Source organism: Rhineura floridana, chromosome 2 (genome assembly GCF_030035675.1).
Source record: "Rhineura floridana isolate rRhiFlo1 chromosome 2, rRhiFlo1.hap2, whole genome shotgun sequence".
Classification (NCBI taxonomy): Eukaryota; Metazoa; Chordata; class Lepidosauria; order Squamata; family Rhineuridae; genus Rhineura; species Rhineura floridana.
In genome coordinates this window covers 131,651,486-131,674,953 of record NC_084481.1, presented here as the reverse complement: position 1 = coordinate 131,674,953, position 23,468 = coordinate 131,651,486, and the positions used below count along the sequence as shown (strand labels likewise).

Below are 23,468 nucleotides of genomic sequence, written 5' to 3'. Positions count from 1 at the left end.
CAACTGACACAAAGAAGCGGCTATATTCTTAGCGCGGGAAGAGAGGGAGTTCTTTGCCGCGCGTGGGTACTGGCTAGATTATTCTTTAACATTTTCGAGTTCATTCACTTGGGCAGAAACAGAAAAGGGGTCTGTTGAACAAATATTTTAGAGAACAAAGGTACACGCTTGATATTTTAACCCTGGAGAGAAGGCATGATCGTTTCAATGTACGCAGTGCGACCATACGGACCCTCTCACTTTGCTTTATTATAAGGTTTCACATTAATTCCTTTGTCCTTCCACTGCTTTCGCCCCGCACATGGTGGATTCTGCCAACAAGCTATCGGGAACCGGAAGTCTAATTAAGGGATTATTACGACTGCAACCCCTTCGGCTGTGGCGTCTAGCGGACGTTTCCTTCCGTTGACGAGCGTCCGGAGCCCTTCGGCTTCATGGCCGCCACGGGGGAGGTTACCTCTGGAGTGGGAGGAGGACTTGGCCGCAGAAAAAGCTACGTTAAGGTAAGCGCCGGCGGGGAAAGCAGGAAGAAGTCAGTGACCGGGAGCCGCTGTCGTTCCCATCCCCTCCGTCGAGCTTCGGGGGATGTGCGCAAATCACGCGCCACGGAAGGTCTCTTGCCTGTAAAGGAATGAAAGCGGAGAAGAGAGGGTTTGTTTCGTTCTTCAGTTTCCAAGTGCGCAGGCTCCACGCCACCATAAGAAAATGACTCTCTCTCTCTCCTCCCCCCCCCCCCATCTCCAGAAAGCAAAGGAGAGGTAGGAGGAAGAGAACTTACGGCCTCGTGGCTTTAAAAGAGTGTCGTAGGAACTTGATATTCTGATTTAAAACGTAAAAGAAATGAAAGTCATAAGACGGAAAGGAGCTCAGGGAAGGGAAAGTATCCTCACTGGTGCTATCAGGAATGCGCAAGTAGCACTGTGAAAGATGCATATATTTGCATGTGCACTTTAAAAAAAAAGGTTAAATGCTCTACTCATTCCCATGTAGACAGCTACAGGAATGTCTCATGGAGCTTTTCCCTGTCATTAAATCATAATTTGGGGAGTAGCCTTGGTTCTGTGCTATGGTAAGTTGTGAAAAGTGAACCAAAAGTAGAAACTGTTGATATGCATAAGGAATTCCACTACTTTGAAATATTAGCAGTCAGTAACTTTTCAGAAACTTGAATACAGTATTGTAGTATTGTCATTGACACATTCAGTTGTTTCTGCATTTTCCACCATCATCTGTCATTAAGCCTGTTTCTCAGGTTTTACAAAATAAGCTTTCGGAACTGTGGCTGACTCGTGTGTGTTTATTTTGAGTGCAGAAATCATCAGCCTTGTGTATATGTGAAAGTGTGCCTATCCAAATTTGTTTGCATGTAGACCTTTAAAAAGAGGTGGCGGTTCTGCAAATTTTTATGCATACATTTGAGACACTAAAAGATGCTTCATATGGTTTAGTCAATTTTGCCACCTCACTTGTGTGGAATTGTGACAGCCAACCTACATTTTTGGTACCAATAAATACCACTTTTCCACATCTGGGGTGTTTTAATTATAAATGTGGCAAGCTCGGGTTTGCAAATGTGTTTGCCAGATAGGCATACTGATCAGGAAACTGGTACTTATAAACTGTTTAGAAGCCACCTTGGTAATTGAACAATACTCACATACTGCCATTCCATTTTCATAGCAATCAAGCTACTGATAGGACTAGTGCCCTCAAAGTTGGACCACTCCTGTTGCAGTACAAAAATATGTATGCAGCCGTATGTTCTATTAGGGTTGCATCTTTGTGCTATGAAATCATGTGCTTTATATGCTTTCTGCCTTCTGTAAAACATTTTGCACATGTAATGCCTGCTTTGCTTTAATATTTATGTGTTGTAGCACATATGCTATAGTTGCCAATTTCCAGGTTGACTGCGATGAAGTGAAATATGAAATCTATCCCAAACGTATAATTAGAGATACAATCAGTAATTGGTGAAGAGCTTCTCTCACTTTTCCTTTTGTGCATGTGATTGCCCTGTTCACAAATGTTTGCTGGCTCTTTCCATTCCTCTTCTAAGCAGTCTTCTGATGCTGCTCCATCCTCTTGTGTGTCCCTAGCTATGGTCCAGGAGGCGGGCCTGCACAGAACTGAACTGCACTTTGTTACTGGTAATTGTTTTACTAGTCAATGGCAGGGTATTAAAAGTGCCTCTGAGCAAATGCAGAGCCTCTTTCTCTTTCTGCTGAACAAATGTAGTTTGCCTCAGGAATGAATGAGAGGTGGCATAGGTTTTGGAGGCGGGATATCTTGTACTTTTTTCTTTTTAGAAACGGAATCTGCCTCTCTCTCCGTTTTCAAGTACACAACACAGCCTGCCTCACCAAAAAAATAACAATCCTACTCTTTCAAGCAACTCTTTACAAAAATGCTTACCCACCCACCCCCTTGGATAACTCTTCTCTTGTTTTAGTCTGGTTCCCCGTTCTTTGTATCTATGCCTATACAGGGCTTCAGTTGGAACCCCACCCCTTTAAAAGGAGTGCTTCTGTTCAGGTTACCAACTAGTGAGCCATGCTCTCCTCCACGATAGTTTTCTTTGTAGAGCAGAGATGAAAAGCCTGTGGCGCCACCAAATCTTGTTGGACTGCATTTCCCATTATCCTTGACAATTAGCCAGCTGATGGGAGTTGGAGTCCAACAATATCTGGAAAGCCACAGGTTCCCCACATCCCTGCTGTAGAATCAAGCAGCCCAATTCACTCTCCTGCCATTTATTTATTTCATTTATATACCACTTTTCTGACAAGGCTGTTGGCAATTTTAAAATACTAAAACAAATTATATAAAAATGTAACATTGGTCAAGGGTGGTGGAGGAAAGAACAGTCCAGTTAGAGCAGATCTTGATGTTCTTTGGCTGCCTCCCTTGCTCTTGTCTTTCTTCCCACAGGGTAGTTGGGACTAAGGGCCTGTCTGCAGTATACATTTAAAGCAGTATCATACCACTTTAAACAACCATGGCTTTTCCCAAAGAATCCTGGAAAATGTAGTTTGTTACGCTGCTGAGGGTTGTTAGGAGATCCCTATTCCCATCACAGAGCTATAATTCTCAGAGTTCCCTGGGATGAGGGATTTATTGTTAAAGCACTCTGGGAATTGTAGCTCTGTGATGGGAATAGGTGGTCTCCTAACAACTCTCAGCACACTGTTTTCTCAACAGTCTGTAACCCTAGGAAATCACTGTTGTTTCTCAGGCCATCATGGAATTTTTAAAAATATTTTTTTCTTATGTGCAAATGCCATGGGGATTCCCGAGTATGTAGAAACCAGTGCTTTGTTTTTTGGTGGCCCCGCTTTGCTTCTGAACCAGTAGGTACTCAGTCTCACAAGAGGCATTGATGGCCACCATCTTGGATGGATTTCAAGGAGGATTAGACAAATTTATGGAGGAAAAGGCTGTCAGTGGCTATTTGCCATGATGGCTGTGCTCCGGCTTCATAGGTGGAGGCAGTATGCTTCCAAATACTAGTTGATGGAAACCGCAGGAGGGGAGAGTGCTCTTTGCATTCAGGTCCTGCTTGAGGGTTTCCCATGGGCAACTGGTTGGCTGCTGTGAGAACAGTTGGCCCATTGGCCTGATCCAACAGGCTTTTCTTATATTCTTAATCACCTATGTTTACTTTTAGAGGGGAAAAGTGGGAACTGCAACAAAATGTTGCATTGTGTTGGCAGTCAAGCATGTCTTCTTCTGAGATACTCAGTTCCATTCTGTAGGAACTCTGCATGCTTGATCCTAATTGGATTGTTTTTAGGTTGCTCCATAAGGCATTTTTCTCCCCTAAGGATTCTTGTACTCCTGCAAGTCTTGATGTTCCCTCATGCTGGTATCTCACGCCTGTTTCTCAGTGGCTATTAGCACTCACCAGCTGAGTTCAATGGTAAGAATTGCTGATGTTGACAATTTTTTGAAATGGCAAAATGCCACTGCTACTACTTGTTGGGTACTGTGCCCCAGTTCACCTGAATTAATTTCATAGTTTCAGTGGCAACTGTATATGTGGAATCTTGGCTATGGGATAACGATGTCGGAGTCATCCAATAAGGGGCGAAGTGCTTGCTTTGCAAATAACTGGTGTAGGAGTTTTATCAAGGTAGTTAAAACCCAGGTGACAAGTTCATTTCATTGCTAGCCATGAGATGTAGCTGAATTTCCCTGCATAATGCTTTTCTGCTCCTCTGGAAGTGATACTGTCTTTATAGATCCTTTACAGATAGCTTGTTGCCAGTTTCTGATGCTGTGGCAAGGCTCTGTTCTTGGCTGATAACTGCTTTCCCTGCAGGTTACCAGGCCTGGCTATTCTTCATAAACAGATACTTACCAGAGACCAGCATCAAGTTCATCTTTTGGGGGGTAGCCTAACCAGTGGTAGAAAGTAGGAGGAGCTGATGGTTCCCCCTTCCTAACACACACACACTTCAACGTACTGTTAAAATTTAGTGTGGTGTGAACCATTTAACATTGTTTTTATTTAAATGCTATTTTTCCTTCAAAAGGATCTTAAGTCAGCTTCACTAATAAATAAAAATACAATTGACTGTTGAAAGTAGTCAGCTACAATACTACTATGAGCGCTCGGCTAACCCCACTTTGGTTCATGTGGAATCAAGGGGGTGAAAGGCCCTGGAGCATTCTGGATTATAATTCCCACCCCACACCCCCTGTTGTCTTACTGGTTATGCGTTCCTGAGGTACTGTGAAAAGGGCAGCACAAGGCCATCCTGTGAGCAACAAAAATAACCAAGAGAAACTGAAATAAACGTTATCTTCTTCCTTGGCAGACTTCCCTCAAGCCCAGCAGAACTATTCCATTGTTCAAAGAAAGCATTAGAAAGTAGCCTGAGTTTCTCAGGGTCAGCAAGAAACATGCATGCACACACACATACACACGAAATCACCTCATACCCAGACCCCTTCTTTTTCAGGGGAGTTGGAAGACAAAAAGTGTCTTTAAGAAAGCAAGGCTTGAGATCTTAGAGGGGGGTAATGGCGATCTGAGCTCCAAAACAAGTAACTACCTCTCAAGAAACAACATGGGACTGCAGGCCACAACCAGAAAGGGAGTCTGTGTCTCGGCATAAGCCTTGAGGCAAACAGATTCCTTCCTGCTTTTGGGACAGATCTCCTTTACATCGCTTCAGCTGTATTCCACTGCCCTCTCCTGGGCCTAGGATAGGCAATCTCATGGGTTGCTGAAAGTTGTCCTTTGGCTGCTCATGTGCCATCCTTTTCCTATAGTTCACATTCATATCTTCCCTGGCACTGTTTCTGCCTTGCTCCCTACAGCAAACCTCTGCTGCTACAGAGGCCAGGAAGGGGGACAGGTGGATGATGAGATCATGGGTGTGAGAATTGACAGTGGCATCATTTTCCTAACACTGATCTCCCTGTTTTCAAAGTCATAGGGCAGACACAACTATACTAGCATAGTAGAGGGAGGGGGCAACTGTGAGTAGAGTGCAGAGGTAAGCTTGATACAGTCAGCTATTTGGCTAGTTTTCTAAGAATAACTGCTACACATTCTGGGCAAGTAGATATGAGGCAAATAGCATCTGTCTGTTAGAGTTAATTCCCACAGATGCTTCAGCACTTACGTGATGCTGAAGTGGTCAGCAGAATATCCACACACATAGTAAAGTATCTGAACCCTTTTGGTAATCTGTGGAATGCACACTCGCCTGCTGCTGTAGCAAAGCATTTGTGTAGCTTGTTCTACACGGTAGTTTTGCCTTTGGTGGTGAGTGATACAGACCACACGATTCTCTACTAAAGAACACGGACAATTTCAAATGCAGAAAAATCTGTCCATTAAAGATGAAATTCTAGATGTCTGGAATTAACATGCCTGTTCTCAACAGTGGAAAACATGATCCTGTAGCTGTTGGTATTTCTCCTACTCTTCCATCTTGTTACTCTGTCCTGCTGCTGAAAGTATGGTGCCTCCTCTCTTTTTTAATTCGTTCTGTAAACACCAGCAGTTGTTGCTTGCTTTCTCTCCAGCACCACCTGCCATGGTTTTAATGAGCATTTAATGGGGCGTCAGCAGTTTAGTTCCACGCCAACAACAAATTAATGCAATATTCTTGGCATCTTCTGTTATTACAAAAATTTGCCCACTGTCGTACCTCACTTAAAATGTGAGCAAAACTGAAGCTTTAGATGTTGTAACATTAATGGTAAAATATTGCCAGTAACAACACTGTTCAAATCTTGAGCCTATCATTTTAAACAGGGTCTGACTTTGCATACACCCTATACATTTAAAGCACATGACTTCCCCCAAATAATCATGGGGACTGTAGTTTTTAAGGGTGCTGGAAATGGTAATTCTGTGAGGGTTAAACTACAGTCCCCAGGATTCGGGGTGGGGAGGATTTGTGTGCTTTAAATGTACAGCATAAACAATTTTGTACATCTGTTTTTCTGTTCCAAATGGGACTAGGTCTTCAAACTAGGAAGGTCAATTAAAAGTAAACTAGGAAGGTCAATTAAAAGTAGTAATATAATTAAGTAATTTTCTGTTTTGAATTGTTAAATTCTGATAGAATTTGTGGTCAGTTTGTGATTATGTAACAAAAACAAAAGCCTATGCTCAATGTTGACCTGCAAAAGTGAAACTGTTGTGTGTCCATAATGCAGACACTTGCAGAGAGCCAGGAATATGTGGTTCTTTGTGACAAGTTGCTACAGAGGCTTGAGCCAGAAAAGAGAATGCAAAATACAGTGTTGCATGAGAAGAAGAAGAAAAATTAAAGCATACCCAGATAAAAGGTCCTCATATGATTTCTGATTATATATTAAGAAAAATTCTTCAAGAAGACAGAGGAATAAGTTTAATATTGAGACTCTAGCCAGGATCTATGCTGCTGCTTGCAAGTTTACACACATTTATTGGGACTTTTGAGGGCAATACTGTCTTGCCCCCTCATAACAAGCTGCTCTAGAAGATTAGGAGGCATTTAGTGCAATGTGAGGGACTGCCGCTGGAACGGAAATACGGTGCAGATAATGTGCATAATACAGAGTTCTTTGGATCCTGGCATAAGAAATTGTTTGAAAAAAGCCCCATGGTTGTGTCAGTATTAGAAGAACCACCCTAGTTCTGAGTAAAAACTCAGTTTGACTTTAAAAAAAAACAATTTGAACATGGATGGACACATGCACAATTCATGGAGAAGAAAAGCAGCAGGAGATTTTTGTTTGTTTTTTACTGCTCTCATTTGGAGCTTGTCTGCACAATTTAGATATCTGCTCTGTTGCTTGTGGCTTAACAGCTTCCACATATTGGCTTTGCTTGTGTCATTCTCCTTGCAAATTGCTGGCTTTTACTTCTGCTTGAACATGAAATTCAGTGACCTGCCGTTAGAAAATCCATACTTTCTTAAGGATGCTTTTCCCCACTGCCCCTACTTTAAGATAGATAATGGATGTGGTCTGAAGATGCACCTCTAATGTGGGAATAGTCTGGAGCATGTCTTGCTAGCATATTCAGCAATGCATGTGTGAGATGTCTGGCTGATGTACAGCGACAACGCATTCCGGCTGGTTCCATGCATACATCTTAAATTATATACAGGAAAATTATGAGAGGTGGACTTTAGAATATTTTCCCTAGGACATTCTTTTGAATACCAATATCAGTATAAGTTTTAGACCAGTCTTTCCCTCTCCCATCAGCCCCAGCCAGCATAGCCAATGGTCAAGAATGATGGGAATTGTAGTCCAGCAACATCTGGGGACCCAGAGGTTGGTAAAGGCTGTTTTAGATTAAACTAATGCTCTGAAGATTAGGAAATATCAGGATTTTTCCATCAGTAGACTGTTAAGTAGAAGACTAGTTTTTAGAACAGTAAAGTTTTTTTTTGAATTTGCTAACAACTTGACATCTTGGGTTTTAAACAAATAGTTGAACATTTTCATGAAAGTCCTGGATTCATAATGCCAAGAACCATACAATACAAATAACTATTATTGGTTTGTCAATCTTACCAGTGAGCATCCTAAAGTCTTTGAGGAAGTCAGAGGCTTGTGCCACTGTAGCTACTAAAGTACCCTTTCATTGGCAAGGGAGGCCAATCCATCTGGCTTAGCTTTCAACTAGGCTAACCTTTCCTTCGTATCCACTTCTTGAGGCTGATCATAGCCTCTGGTATTGCTTTGGTTTGTGAAAGCCTATCAAATGCTTCTTAATTGGTATGGCAGTTGCATCATCATGCCTAACCACAGAATGGAAGCTGCTGTGCTAGTGTACTCCGGATGCAAGTTGGGAGTCTATTACCCAGATGTATACATTCTGGTAGCAGAGGTTAGGCCCCCAGTTTTCTTCTGTGCCCAAAACGCTTATGATTGCTTGCAGATCATAAGATAAAGACCAAAGTGGCCTGCAGAATGAACTGCATCATATAGTTCAGCTGAATCATTAAACATTCATGTTAGGGTTGCTTTTGTATTGGATCTAATTGAAAGTAAAGGTATGCAGCATGAATCTCACTTCCTTCACTGCTTTCTCCAGGATAATCCTCATAACAGCTGCTAAGGAAGACAAAGACAAAATATAGTCATTCAGATATATTGTTCTGGTCAAGTAAAATGGATCCATGTTCAGTTGGAAATCAGCTGCAAGTTAGCAGCGATTGCCATAAAACATACTTTACCTGTCACACTGGCTTCAAGACTAAGCAAGAATTATCATCAACTGATCTGTTACTCCTTCAGCTTAGGACTGGGATAACTCTTTCAGAGAACAATACAATCTGCTTCCATCATGCTAAAGTTTACCTTGATAGGTATGAAGACTTGCAAAAGTCATGCTGTGATCCGTTTAATATGCACAAAAAGCTTTCAAGCAAAAACTTGCATGCAATTGACATAGATGATGCAACTTTTCTAAGTGCCAAGTTTGGACGGCAGTTTATACCTGGCTGGAAACTTTGTCCAAAATGTACACAGATAATAAATGGAAATACAGAGGTTGATTCTGAAGACCGTCAGCGAAGGAGACTTGATTCAGACGTATGTATATGGGACCATTTTTTTAAACCTATCTGTTGGACTAAGACTGCAATCTTATGCACACTTACCTGAGAGCAAGCCCCAGTGAAAATGCTGGTCCTTACTTCTAAGTAAATGTGCCTGTGGTTTGGGCTGCACAAACAGTAGAGAATCACTAAGATAAAATGTTTAAATAAACCCTCAAGTACTAATTGTGTGCTAGTTTTTGTACAGTTCCCACATATGTGGCCATCACTTAATCGGTGCAATATGAAGGGTGATGTGCATGTGTGAAATAGCCATCATAAATCAAAACACCACAAATGGAACTTTCATATAACCTCACATCTCAAATGTAATAACTGTCAATGGAGCATTAGTAGATCCAGCAGCAGTTCCTCACACATTATGCATGTATTAATAAGCCCTAAGCAAGTCTAACGTTAATATGGAGACCAGGGCTTGAAACAAGAACGGGAAAACTGTGGGCATAAGTGGATTAATTCATAGTAGTGTATTCAAGAATCATGATAATCTTTGTGAAGCGAAGCAGTGAGGCCTAGTCTACACATGCAACTGAGCAAAATGTAAGAGTTTTGATGGGATTGAATGGATTGTACTACTTCATTCTGGCCCCTTAGAACTAGGTAAGTAATAGATAGGGAAGAGTATCTATTCCATGCATAAAAAAGCAGCATAATGGAAGATTTACATCTTTGAAACTGAAGCTGTTTTAATGAAAACATACAACCCAGTTAAATTTTAGAAACATGAAGAGAGAACTGAAAAGGTGTCATGTTTACTTGTTAAATAGCAATTCACTATTTCTGTTTCCATTAACGTGTCATTGGAGATATACTCATATCCAGCTTATCATCTGCTCCACAAGAAATTGCCACTGTTTTTTTAACTTAGTTGTTTTTTTAACTTTCGTTACTACTGTTACTACTCATTTAGAGAGACCTCATAAACAGTCAAGTGGCAAAGATTTCATGAAACAAAGACTTTGTGTGTTTTGGGGGATTTGGTGCTTGGTGCCACAACATATAGAAACCACTTGTTCACATTTTTTGTATGACACTGTAATAATGTTCCTGGATCAAGTGCAATTCCTGATAGGTGCCCTGTTAATGTCGACAGAGCTTGAGGGCATCTCATTTAACCTTATCCCCTTCATAGTCGTACTGAGCATCTGAAAGAAATGACACTTAATAGGAGTTTTTACATTTGGCTCCAGCTGCGTGCCTGTTTTTTATCTGAGATGTGACAACCTTCTAACTTGATTAGCAAACCTCTGACTGTACTCATTAAGCTTTGTATTGGTAGCTCAAATGAAATTGTCTGAATTTGTTCAGGGACGTACAGCTAAGGCCTTGAAGTCCTTACAGTTTGCTAATCCAGGACGACATACTGAATTTGCTCCAGAAGTGAACAAAAGAGAAAAGAGAAGACTGCAAACAAAAAGCACATCCATTAATTCAGACAGGTGGGCTGTTTTTCTGCATTGATTACACTTATCCTTGCTTTCACACCCTTAGGAAAAAGTCTTTATTTGCATCTGGACTGTACTTCAAATCTGCTTGAGTAGATAGAATCTCTTTTCATTCAAATGCATAGAAATGGTATGATAAAAATGCAATGGCATTGTGCAGCCAATCTGGTATTCCAAGGAAAAAACTCTGCAATATACAAAATTGTCACACAATAGTGCTGTTGGAGCATGTGGATTAATCCACAGAATAGCCAAAAAGGTGACTGAAACTACATTTTCAAAGTGGGCTCTGAACAAAATCCTACATGTGTTTGGGGGGCAATATAGACTGAATCAGGGAAAAGGTAACTCCTCTACTGGGAAGGAAAATGAATGCAGTAGACTGTATTTGGCTATGGCATGTGACATCACCCCTTACTAGTGTCTATGTATTCGTGCCCTTTCCCAAATTAATGTTGCCTAAAATATTGTGCACACCCTTGGAAAGGAAAGCGGAAGGGAAACAAAATTTTGTAGCCTGTAGACAGATGGAACAACCAAACCCCAAATACTAAAACAGTTGGTTTACTAAGAATAGATAAAAGTATATAACCAATTACAATATGAAGAGGCATCACCAGCCCCTTCTGTCATTCAGTCAATTGTTTGAACCCATGAACGACATCAAGATGAAGTCCTGAATAGCAGCAGGACTTCATTCATAGGTCCAAATACTTGACCGAATGACAGATTAGCCAGGCTCTGATTGCCATTATGTTGGCTAGTTGCCATTATGTCTTGATAGCTGTATTGGGGCAACAACCACCAAAGTAGTTCAGAAGACAGAGCTCTGAAAATATTAGGTCTGTCTCTAACATATATGGATCCGTGAATATACATTTGTTTTTTCTCCTGGCAGTTGTGCATCACCTTTGTGCCCATGTGGAACTCCCCCAAGTAATCTGTGTTCTGTGACAGTGGAGCCATTTTGCAGCATAGACTGATCGCATAGCTTGGGTTTCCATGTCTTGCAGCAGCGAGATCACTGCTGGCTGATCTCAGCTCATGATACTGCCATTTTTTGTTTCTTTTAAATTAACAAGGTGGATATGACTGCTGAAATGCTTATCCAGGGATCAACTATGGAACCTCTGTTTGGTCTGCAGAAGCTGCAGTGCCAATAAGGTGAACAAGGGGTGAAGTTGATTCAGAACCGTCACAGCAACAAGTGGGGTGCAGACACATTGAGTAGCCTTCTTGGGTAGGGGTAACAAGAGGATTAAGACTGCAGTTTATAAGCAAAGTATTTGTAGGCTTTGTCATAGGAAGATGACTTATCCTGAATCAGAGCAGTGGCTCTCCAGGATTTCAGAGTTTCAAACTCCTCCAGGGTTTCCCCAGCCCTATCTGGAAATCCCAAGGATTGAACCTGGGACATTCTGTATGCTATACTACTGAGTTCTACCAAGTAATGCTGACTTTGAGCAAAAGAGGTTCTCATTGTTGGATGTTATCAAGCAATGTTTCTTGCATCACCTCTCTCCTCTTAAAAGTGTCATTGAAACAGGGGTGGGGAACCTGTGGCCTGCCCATCATTACTGACTATTGGCCACGCTGACTGGGGCTGATGGAGCTGGACAACATCTGGAGCACCAGAGGTTTCCTGTCCCTGTTTTAAAGTACTGACAGACAATTGAAAAGCCATTTTTTTCTAATGGCCGTTTGAATCTCTGAGCACCAAAAACAGATCTACAAGGAGAATTGTTTTGTTGTTTTTCTAGATTGGATCTGATTAAATACTTAACAGTACTAAAAAATGAAAATATTTATTTAAAGGTCTTTATAGATTTTATCTGAACTGTTTTGTGCTATATCACACTTAGTCCTAAATGTGTTCAGGACTGCAGCCACAGGTTCTATATTTTGGTTGTGGCTTTTTTTAGGGCTTAACAATTGGTTACACAGACCTGTCTTGAACTCTTTATTCCTATGCCAAAATAACCTGGATTAGATATTATTCTGTTAATACTTGCATGTTTGTTTGTGATAAGGAAGACCTCTGCTTTGTTCTACTGCAAATAATATAGATCTAGCTATATTAGCTGGGCTCTGCAAATTAACAAAAAAAACTTTTCACTGTATCTTTCTCATATTTTTTTTAGTATATGCAAATGTTTTCCTGTTATATAAATTAATTTAAAATACAGATGTTTGGCAAATATTCTGTCTAGTGAGGCAGAGCTGCTCCTTGTGTTCCAGCAACTGCGTGGAAGCTGCCAAAAATCTTTTCATGAGGTAAACTGTGAGCAGCCTGCCATGTGGATCAGGCCTACTGAATGGACAGACTCCCCAGGTACTGTGACTGATTTAATATGCCAGACTGTTGCTATATGCAGTGGCATGAACATAGTCACATTCTTGCAGAAATTTCTTGGCAGTCTCTGTTTCTTGGCATAGGTGAATTTACTCCAGCTAATTTTCTTATCAAGAGCTTTAAATGGAATTGCCAATGACTTAAAATGGAGTCTAATGTTATAAATTGCTGTTAATTGTGCCTTTTTTCTCCTCCAGGCAACTAATACCAGCAAAGAGCAAAGTGTATGATAGCCAAGGACTTCTGCTTTATAGTGGAATAGACCTCTGTGATTGTCTTGATGAAGATTGCCTAGGATGTTTCTATGCTTGTCCCAAATGTGGCTCCAGCAAATGTGGACCTGAATGCCGCTGTGATCGCAAGTGGTTGTATGAGCAAATTGAGATAGAAGGAGGAGAAATTATTCACAATAAGCAAGTGTGATAGCTTATATGTTGAATTTAAGTCATGAGTTATGTGGGCCTGTATTCCAAATATTTTAAAGGCATACATTTTGATCAGATTTCCAGTTAGTGTTTGATGTGGTATGTGAAAGGTGTGGATCAGTTAATTTCCCCGTGTTGGCAACCTTACAAAAAGAAAAGAAAAGCTACAACAAAGATTATTAATGGTCAAGTTGATTAATAAGAACAGTATTAGCCATTTTATACCATGTGCTCTGTTGGAAAAATATTTCCCAAGTGTTTCCCCTCTTATCACATAGGGAAAAATCCAGTATTGCCAATTTCAGAAATGTGAACACTCTTTAGTCACTGTAACCGCTAACCATGAGCAGTATTAATACTTGGTAGATTTGCAATTTGATAAAAATATTGCATGGTGGGTAGAAAATATGAATGAGGCTTTTGAGAAGATGATTCCTTTTTGTTCTTTCAATAAGAAAAATATTGGACTGTTTTGAAAGAAAAACTATTCTGGGTTTTTGGTCTTGATCTGAATAGAAATCTGTCCTGTGTTTTTAACAGTATTTTACTGCTTGTGATGAGGGACAAAGAATTAACCAAAGATGTAACATCAGGTAGCATTTCTGTTATGAATACGTTATTTGAGGACCCCACATTTGAGTCTCTAGGCAGTCTTGACAGAATTTGTGGAATGAAATACAACATAGTCTCCTTAGCTTTTTAAAATATGTGCAAGTTATTTGAGTATAGACAATATGAGCACAACTAGGGAGCCAGGAGGTTTTGTATTTAAATTTGTAAATGCTGATGCTCTGCACAAAGCCATGATGTACTGCACATCTACAGAGTTTCTTTTGAGTAGTAATTAAAAGGCTACATCTTCTTACCTGCTAAGGCAATTTGAGAATGTTGCTAAGAAAATCTAAGAGTAGAACAGGACCATTTTCGTAGTCTTGATGCTCCATGCAGTAAGGGACCATATCTGTGTAAATGAAGCTTAAGTGGGAGGATAGTTGACTTGCCATTTGAAATTATGGCTAGGTTCCAAAATGTGTGAAATTTAGAAAGTAACTGTTAAGTATTAAGCTAGGAGCTTCATTTGACTTCACCTATGTGGAGGAATTTATGCTGTTATCTGTACAGTCCTAGGAAGGCAAATTGTGCCATGCAAAGCAAGCAAGCTGCATGGGAACTGGTGGGTGTTCATCACTAAATTCAGAAAGAAATGGAATTAAATCCATAGCCCTGAACCTAGAGTTCCATAATTACTCTAATGTGCCCATCTGGAGCTATTCCCTTGTTTGACATGTAGATGTTTTTTGAGTGTCCATGAGTTCTGAGAACCTTGGAATATATTCAAGGAGTTGCTGTATTAAGGCAATTATGCTTTTATTTGTATATGTGTGTTTACACGTACATGTATAGAATCGTTTCATTATCAATTCTGTAACAAAACATGACCAGTCATATCATTTGCGATTATTTCTATTTTAAATTACTTAAATATTATTCCTTTGCTGGAGTTACATCATATCTGACTAAATCTGTTGTGAATTTTCTTACAAACAGAAGTTCACAGTAGAAATAGTTGTTTAAAATGGCTCAGCTTTGCATCTTTTTTTTAATCCAAGCATTTTGTTTCCTATCTAAATCAAGAAAAAGTTGCGTATAACTTAATGGGACCAACCAAAATTACATAGTCATTTTGGCTAGTCCTAATAAATGTATTGCCATACTGTGACTTTTACGTTGTTTTCTAATGTATGAATCAATATAGGCTGAATTAAAATAAAACAGAAATAACTTTAGAATGTTTTATGCTACTTTGCTCATGTTGATAGATTGTATATGTTATGCAGTAGAGGTCTTGTAGATAGGTACAGAAAATTGGCCGTCACCTAAAACTGTTTAAGAGCTTGCCTAATTGCAGACAAATTATTTGATCTGATGGAATTTTTACTTTCCCTGCAAAGTGGCATTCTGCAAACACTTCAATAATATTTAAAGGAATAATTTTGGCAAGCAAACACTGTTTTTTAAAAACGAAGTGTTTTATCCAAAACTGTCCATGTGGAAACAGAATGGAGTTCCACTTATGCAATGGGACTGTGACGCCCTTCCCTAGCTCTCCCTGTCAGGTTCCTACCTGCTCGTGGCTACTGCCTGTCACTAGCACCACCAGGGACTCCACTAGTCCGGACTGTCCTTTTTTATGGTTTCTCTCTCCGCTCTAGCACAGACCTCACCAGATCCCCCTGCTAGGCAGCACCCCCAGTCACGTCCTATAACCAGTATTCCCAGAGACTCTGCCTGAGTCTCTCTCAATCAGGTTACCTCTGTGACTGCGTGCTTAAGCTGTCCCAATCCCTTTGATCTATATAGAATGCATATAATTCTGGTTTGCTCTGGATACTTGTGGTGTTATATTCTTCCCTTCACCGCTGCCACCAATTGTTACAGTTTCCCTTCAGCCTTGGTAAGTACCTTGCCCTCCCCTCTGGTCTGTATATTCCCCAGCCAAGGATCAGGCCTCCGGTAAACCAAAATAGTGTTTATTAAATATTAGAAATAACAAGATTACTTTATAAAGGCACATAAGCATATGGTTTCATCTATTCCTGTGGTACTTGTCTTAGTATTAATCCGAACTCCACACTTCCCTCACATCCACCAACTCTCCACACAATCTCCTCTCAAAAACCCCACCAAACACCTCTCAAACAACCCACCAACGTCCACCCAGATTCAACTGTCATCCTTCCATTTATATTCTCAGCCATCCAAACACTCAGCCAGTCATCCAGCATTCTACTGCTCATTTCCCCCTCCTCTTTCACTCCACTTACCACATATCTTCTATACAAACAGCACTTACCATATATACATTAATACAGGAACATCACAGGGACCACCTTCCTTCCCGCCCCCATGCAGCTTTTTACATTCTCTCAAAATCTGCTCTGCAGGATTGAGGAACTCCTGAGCAAATTTAGGGGAGGTGTAAGCAAAGATGAAGTTCCGTTGCAGGAGCCCCACTATCTGTTAAATTTTCTTATATTGGCAGATACATAGTTGCGAGTTGCATTGCAGTATGCTGTAATACAAAATCCTCTTGAACTTGATTTTTTTGTGTTGACATCTACTCTTACTAAAGAGTAAAACAATTCAGATACTGTGTTTGATTTCATCAACAATTTTTTCCCTTGAATGCTTAGACTTGAATTTCAATGACTGATCATTGTTAAATGTTCTTCAACGTGAAGGGTAGCATGTATTGGTAATCTGTTCCTGATTAAAACAAAGATTGCAATCCTGTAGACAGTTGGGAATCACTTCCATGAATGTTAACTGATGGTGTGAAGTGCCTACTGAAGAAATGATCAAGATTATGCAGAAAAACTTACTCCACTGACAGTAAAATGTTACTGCTAATACTAGACAACTTTGCAAACAAAGATGCACTATTGACTAAATATCAAGATACTTGTTTGTGAACCCATGTCTGCAAGAGGAATAAAGCTTTCTATATTTGTTGTCATTTATCAAATCATGCTAATAAATACATTTGATTTGAGCTAAAGCTTTTGGTGTTTATTACTCTATTAAAATTCATCCTGATAAATGTTCTTCTGATCCAGCAAGGCTATTATGTTGCAGGCAAGCGGAAAGGGGCAAAAATGGCTACAGTGTAGTGATCACATAAGCTTTTTGTAAATTACTGGGTAATGAATTTAATTTCTGCCATTTAATCCTAATAGGAAAATATGAAAATTGAGACCAAGACTGCATTCACGTACATTGGATTGTACTGTAAAATCCAACACCAATTTTATATGGTGTGCTAAGATTTATGGATTTCCAATGAGGAAAGGGTATTAATTTATCTTCAGGACATAACTTGCACTTCTGGGCTGTTGGATTCAATAGTTTTCAAAAAAAAAAAAGGAATGAAGAGTAAACAGCAGTATCTATAACCAGCTGAAGGCTTCTACCTGTTTTCTATGAATTTAGTTAGCAGTTGCTTCTCCTAACACACTTTGAGCATAGATTCAGATGACTGCTACTCCCATCACCTTGTTCTCTTGAACTTAGCACTGCCTGTTAAAAAGACTTATAGCTGTCCCCCATACAGTGTGACACTTGAATCTAAATCAGAAAATCTGTGGTTAACAGATGGAAATGGCCTTATAACTCTAGAATGAATGAGGTTCTTTCCTATGTAGAGGAGTGGATTTCATTGGGGAACATATGGGAATTTTATCATTAGATGGCATCAAAATGTTTAGGTGGGCTTTAATGCCCTTGAGGCAGGAAAACGCAGAGGGGGGACCACAAAATTTATTGAAGGCATTTATACCCCACCCTTAGTCAAAAAAGCTTCTCAGGATAGCTTACAAAAATTACCATGAAGATGGACACTGTAGCCAGGTGGGGCAAATATGTGCATGCCCCCCCCAATTTTTTTAAAACATGTCCTTTTAATTTGTGACATGGCAGACAGTGATAGTCTGCATTTAAGGAGTGACAGCTTGTTTTAAAAAAGAATAGGACCCTCTGGAAAAAACATCAGTGAATAAGGCACTGAATAAAATGAGTGCACAACTAAAGCCTCATCTGGAAGAGCCCCCAAAAGTCTGGTCACTAAAGACATTCTCTGACTTGAGGATTGATTTTTCCTTATCATAATCACCTTACAATTACCTAAGTGGTCCTGGGGGGAAAACAGCCGGTATAGTAACATGACCCTTTAAGAGTTAAATATTAGAACTTTTTATTTTGGGCTAAAGTTACACTCCACCCCTTGGACTTTATTTTACTCTGCTTTGCTGTTTGTTTTAGTTGTGTTCACCCAGTAAGAGTGAGCTTATTCTGCAGTTATTAAGATATGTAGAGCAGGATTGGGTGATTATTGTTAAAGAGTGAAATAAAGAGATATTTACCCTAAGTTATCCTTTACTCTTTTAAAGCACTCCTTATACTCACAATCATAGTGGCTATTTTTTCTTGAATAATTGATGGCAAAGAATGAAAACAACCCTAAAGGAATAGAAACACTGCTGTGCACACTACAGTAAGTTGGCTGGCTGGCCACCAGGGCTAGTTTCTGATTTTCCCAAACTCTGTAGCTCAACAGGAAGCTTTTTTAGGGTTTGTTGTCAAAACCAAATCCAGCTTCCCACAATTAGTTTACAATTGCTTAATTTGTCCTTTTAATAGTAACCAGTTAAATAGTTTCCCCCTGATTGTCCAACAGGACAGATGTCAGCAACAAGACTAGAAGAAGGTATCCTCAAGGAGTTAACACCTCTTGGTGTTATGAAAGAAAACTTAGGCCACTCATTTAATTTCCTGTCTAGTGTTCATACTAAATTTTCTGTTAACTTGACCTTTACATAGTCCATTATGTAAGTTAACACAGAGTCTGCATGGAGGAGGAGTAAAGGAGAAGGTCCCTGCTGTTCCCTCCCCTGGCCTGGACCTCACATCCTCTCCATCAATGAGTGGGGGGCAGATTGGCTGGTGCTATGTGCCCCCCCTGGAAAAATACCCCACTTAGAAATGTGGCTGCCCCACCTAACAAGGAAGGCTGGCTGTAGGGCTAGGCCCCTGCCTTCAAGCTCACAATCTAAAAAGACATCGACATACGAGAAAAAGAAATGACAGGGAAAAGTAAGCTCAGGCATAAGTTCTTATTTCATTATCTGTAACATAGTTACATAATTTTGGCTATGCAGGTTATTTCTGTCCAGAAGAACAGCAACTCCTTGCCCCCGTCCATCAGATCCAGAAGGGCAGGGCTGCTCTAGCCACTCAGCTGATTTGATGAAAATAGGAACATGTAATTATGCTGATATTTTCCTAATACAAGTCAGTTGAAACTCCCTTTCCCAAGTTTAAAGAAATACTGCTTTGAAATTGCAGTTCAGGCTTGTGAGTAGGAAATAGAGATTTAAAATTTCCAGAAATTTTAAAGCCATGAGGGAAAATCTTTCAATTTTTTTCTAGAAAAAATGGAAATTTGGGGGGAAATTGAAAAATATGTGATACTTATTTCTTTTAGGACTCTGCAGATCAAAAGGCACTTTGTTACTTTAGGAACATAAAATATATTATGTATAATTTGGTTTGCTTGTGAAATTAATCATGCTTGGTATATTAAAAGTACAGTTTATTCAGAAAATAATTACAAATGAATTTACTTTTTTAATGTTTTGTTACAAACTGAGCAGCAAGCTGCTGAACTGTAAGGAACCTAGCATATATTTGTTTTTGTCAGTTTATGAGTAGCAGCAAAAACAGAAGGAACCTTTACCATCATATTTGTTTAGTTACTACATTTTTATCCTACCCTTTCTCCAAAAGGAGCCCAAGGAGGCAAACATACAAGCGATAAAACGTCTAAAAACATATTTTAAAAAGTAAAACAGGGAACAATGGTGGGGAATCAGTCTCATTTTCTCTATTGCTTTCTGCTTCTTTGTGTTGCTCTGTACTTTCTCTCACTCCCAGTCCTTTGAGGCCTAGTCAAAAGGACAGAAACAGATCCACCAACTATGCCAACAAGAGGAAGCCAATAGGCAAAAAAAGGCACTGATTCCCCCCCCCCTTTTCTTGTGCCAACGGCAGTGTCTTCTAGTGGCATCTTGCTCTTGCAATTGACAGTTGTGCTTTCAGTGTGCAACTCAGGACTTGCTGGTCCGCAGTGTACAGGAATTGTAATGATCGGATACTGTACACAATAGTCTTTCAAAGTTTTCCTTTTACTTCTGGAGGAGTAAATATATGAACACCTTGTTTTAAACATTTTATTCATCATTCTAAAAGAAAATATTTCATATTCCAAAAAGAAAATTGGTGGGGGGAAAGCTTGGGAGAAAAAAAAATGTTTTTTTCTAGGTTTTTTCCAGGCCTTCGCATCTCGAGTGGGGAAACAATTGCCTTGTGCCTGACCATCAGCAGAGGTCAAGGGGACAGGAAAACAAACTTGTATTTGAATGGCAGGTAACTCAGGAGTCTCTTGTTGGTTACTGATGAGAGTAAGACATTTGTATTTTGGTCAGATGAGCAACTCTTGTAAGAGATTATATTGAACCATCTTGCTGGTCTGGGGAAAAGAAAATATGTTGCCATTGCTAGTGAGTGTGCTTTCCTCTTTAACTTTCATCAACATTTGTTTCAAATCACTTACCTGTAAGTAAGTGCCACTAAACACAATTAGTAAACATGCATAGTATTGCACTGTAAGGAACTTCCTATGGGATCAATGGGTTGTATTCAGCTAAGGGCCCATCTGCATTATATGTTTAAAACAGTATCATACCACTTTAAACAGTCATGGCTTCCCCCAAAGAATCCGGGGAACTGTAGTTTGTTAAGGGTTCTGAGATTTAGGAGACCACCTATTCCCCTAAGAGCTACAGTTCTCCAAATGATTTGAGAATCAACCTCTCGTCCCAGGAAACTGAAAATTGTACCTCTGTGATGGGAATAACTCCCAATACCCTTAACATACAGTTCCCAGGATTCTTTGGGGAAGAAACTTTTTCTGTTTAAAATGGCATGATATTTCTTTAATTGTATAGTACAGATGGGGCCTGTGTCTACTCAGAGCAGACCCTCTGAAATTAATGAACCTAAGTTTGTTGTGTCTATTAACTTTAATGGGTCTCTGAGTAGGAGTAGCACTGAATACCACCCAATTTCAGTGGGTAAAAGAGTGCAAATTTCCAATAGGCAGGCAAAATACAAAAGGTGTAGCTAATTACAGTTGCTTAAATTTGAGCTTGGGTACTAAGTTTATTAATGTAAATATTTAACTTAATGGACTGAAAACTGACAAAACAGTTTCTAGGATGCTAATTGACTGAGTTATTTTTTACACCATATTCTTACAGTTTTTAGGTAATTGACAAAGGAGGGGGGGAAATCTATTTACGCATGCGTCTGTGTTAGAATTGCTTGTTAATATGTTTTTTAAATAATGCTTTTAACCCTTTTTAAAAGATGTTTTAAAGCTTTTTTAAAAAATGTTTTTAACATTTTGTTTTAATGTATTTTAAGATCTGTTTTTATGATATTTTAAAGTGTTTTTAGCACTTCTGTTTGCCGCCCTGGGCTCCTGCTGGGAGGAAGGACTGGGTATAAATCAAAATAAATAAATAGATAAATGTGGGAACAAAATGAGTTGTGTATTGTACAGCCCCTTGGCCATTGACTTATGTAATTAATAATAAATTTAAAGAATAGTATTGTTCCCTTCAACATAAATACTAACGGCTGCCTACCTTTTTCTTGTTTTTTCTTTCCCAATCTAATTCTCAAGTACTGTGGTTGGTCTTTTCAGTCTGTTGGCTTTTCAGACTCATGAAAAGTAATTACTGCTAACACTACAGAAAGCCAGGCCTGCACACTGAATCAGCTTTTATCTCTGCGTTTCAAATGTATCCCAAGTCTGACCTTCAACCTCTCTCACCACAGAAACCTGGAAATGGGAGAACAAAGGCTCCCTATTTTAAAGAAGTTCGCATTTTTTAATCATATGGATATATTTTTACATGGGAGCAGGCTGGAGGTCATCAATCTCATTTTGACATATGCCCTTAGCGCAACTGGAATCCAGTTTCCTGAGGTGAAGGTTAAGCAGGATGCACACAAACCTTGGGGAAATGATTAACCTCAACGGTGCAGCCCCCTAGTGGTGGGAAACACTTCAGCGATTGGGAGCCCCAGGAGCAATCAAGGTTCTAGATCACATTGTTTTTTCATTTTGAGTACAGATGCCTGGTGAATAGCGTTGCCAGGTGTCTGGATACTCCTGCTTTTGGGGGGTCCTCTCCGGGTCTCCAGGTGAGTCACCTTAATCTCCAGACTCTCAGCTTTAATTTAAAAAAAATTAACTTTCTAAGTGGCATGGTTCACAAGATATACACCAAAATGTCAGCCGCTGCTGCCCCCCCTCAACTTCCGTGAAATGATCTCTTAGCTGGCTGCTCTAACCCCTCCCTTTCAGGTTGTAGCCAATAAGTGAAGTCAGGGTTGTGATTTGTTGACCTCCAAGCAGTGCCTAGACCTCACTGCAATGCCAGAAAATGGTTGTTTTTTTCTTGTTTATCTGAAAACCTCATAAATTGAATAATAAGTATACAGCTTCCAGGGGGGGTTTCTCTTGTGTGCAGGAGTCAAACCCTGGGCTGTTGAAGAGGGCAGTGTTTTGAAAACCTTCCAATATGAAGCTTTAATCCAATACACATTTTTTCTGGGAGTAAAGCTGCAATGCTAATCCACATACCCGGAGTATACCCTCATTGAATTCAACAGGACTTACTTTGGAGTAGATATGGTTAGGATTGTGCTTTAAATTGATGGGACTTTTGAGTGAATATAGCAAAGAAATGTGTTTGTGTTATAAATCTTTCCCCTACCAATCCTATATTTTAAAGCAATTAGGCAGGGTTTACTTAGGTATCACAGTTTTGATTATGCAGGAAACTAATACTGACTTTAAAAAAAAATGTTCTGCAGTGACCAACTGGTTTGACAATAAACTATTATATGGGGTGTATGTATTTTTACATCTACAGTGTGTGTATATGGAGTCTTTCCAACAACCCTGTGAGGTAGGGTTGGTGATTGGAAACCAAAGTAGCTCACAATAAGAAATAAATCCATTTAAAATCCAATACCCATAAAACAAGTGTAAACAGTTGCAAAACAGCTGAAAGTGGCATGACTGAAGTTTGGGTTGGGTGAGTGAAGTTCCTTATCACTGAATTGCAGTCCTGTGCATGAATTCCTATCTGACTAAGCCCCATTGAATACACTGGGAATTGCTTCTGAATAAACATGCATAAGATTGCACTATAAATATCTTTACAGGTTCTGTAAATAACACCTTTGACATTAATGCATATATAAATAGTGAATGAAGTGTATTTATTATTTATTAATTATTTGATTTATATTCCGCCCTTCTTCCCAGTAGGAGCCCAGGGTGGCAAACAAAAGCACTAAAAACACTTTAAAACATCATAATAACAGACTTTAAAATATATTAAAACAAAACATCTTTAAAACATTTTTTAAAAAGCTTTAAAAACATCTTTTAAAAAAAGACTGGGATAAGGTCTCAGCTTAAAAGGCTTGTTGAAACAACAAGTTCCTTATCACTTGAGGTTACAGTTCTGTGCAT

At 39.6% G+C, this 23,468-nt stretch overlaps 1 protein-coding gene across 3 annotated transcripts; it reads left to right on the top strand.

The window, feature by feature from the left end:
- The first annotated feature begins 398 nt into the window (after window positions 1–398).
- ARL14EP (ADP ribosylation factor like GTPase 14 effector protein) lies at window positions 399–15,090 on the top strand. Of its 3 annotated transcripts, none has more exons than XM_061610561.1 (4): window positions 399–503; window positions 8,552–9,051; window positions 10,386–10,516; window positions 13,073–15,090. In XM_061610561.1, the coding sequence occupies exons 2-4, from the start codon at window positions 8,629–8,631 to the stop codon at window positions 13,296–13,298; spliced, it is 780 nt and encodes a 259-aa protein (XP_061466545.1). In that variant the 5' UTR covers window positions 399–503; window positions 8,552–8,628; the 3' UTR covers window positions 13,299–15,090. The 3 variants fall into 3 exon arrangements, with proteins under 3 accessions (XP_061466545.1, XP_061466546.1, XP_061466547.1); XM_061610562.1 differs by lacking the exon at window positions 399–503 and adding an exon at window positions 510–758; XM_061610563.1 differs by lacking the exon at window positions 399–503 and adding an exon at window positions 787–1,069.
- Window positions 15,091–23,468: the final 8,378 nt, after the last annotated feature.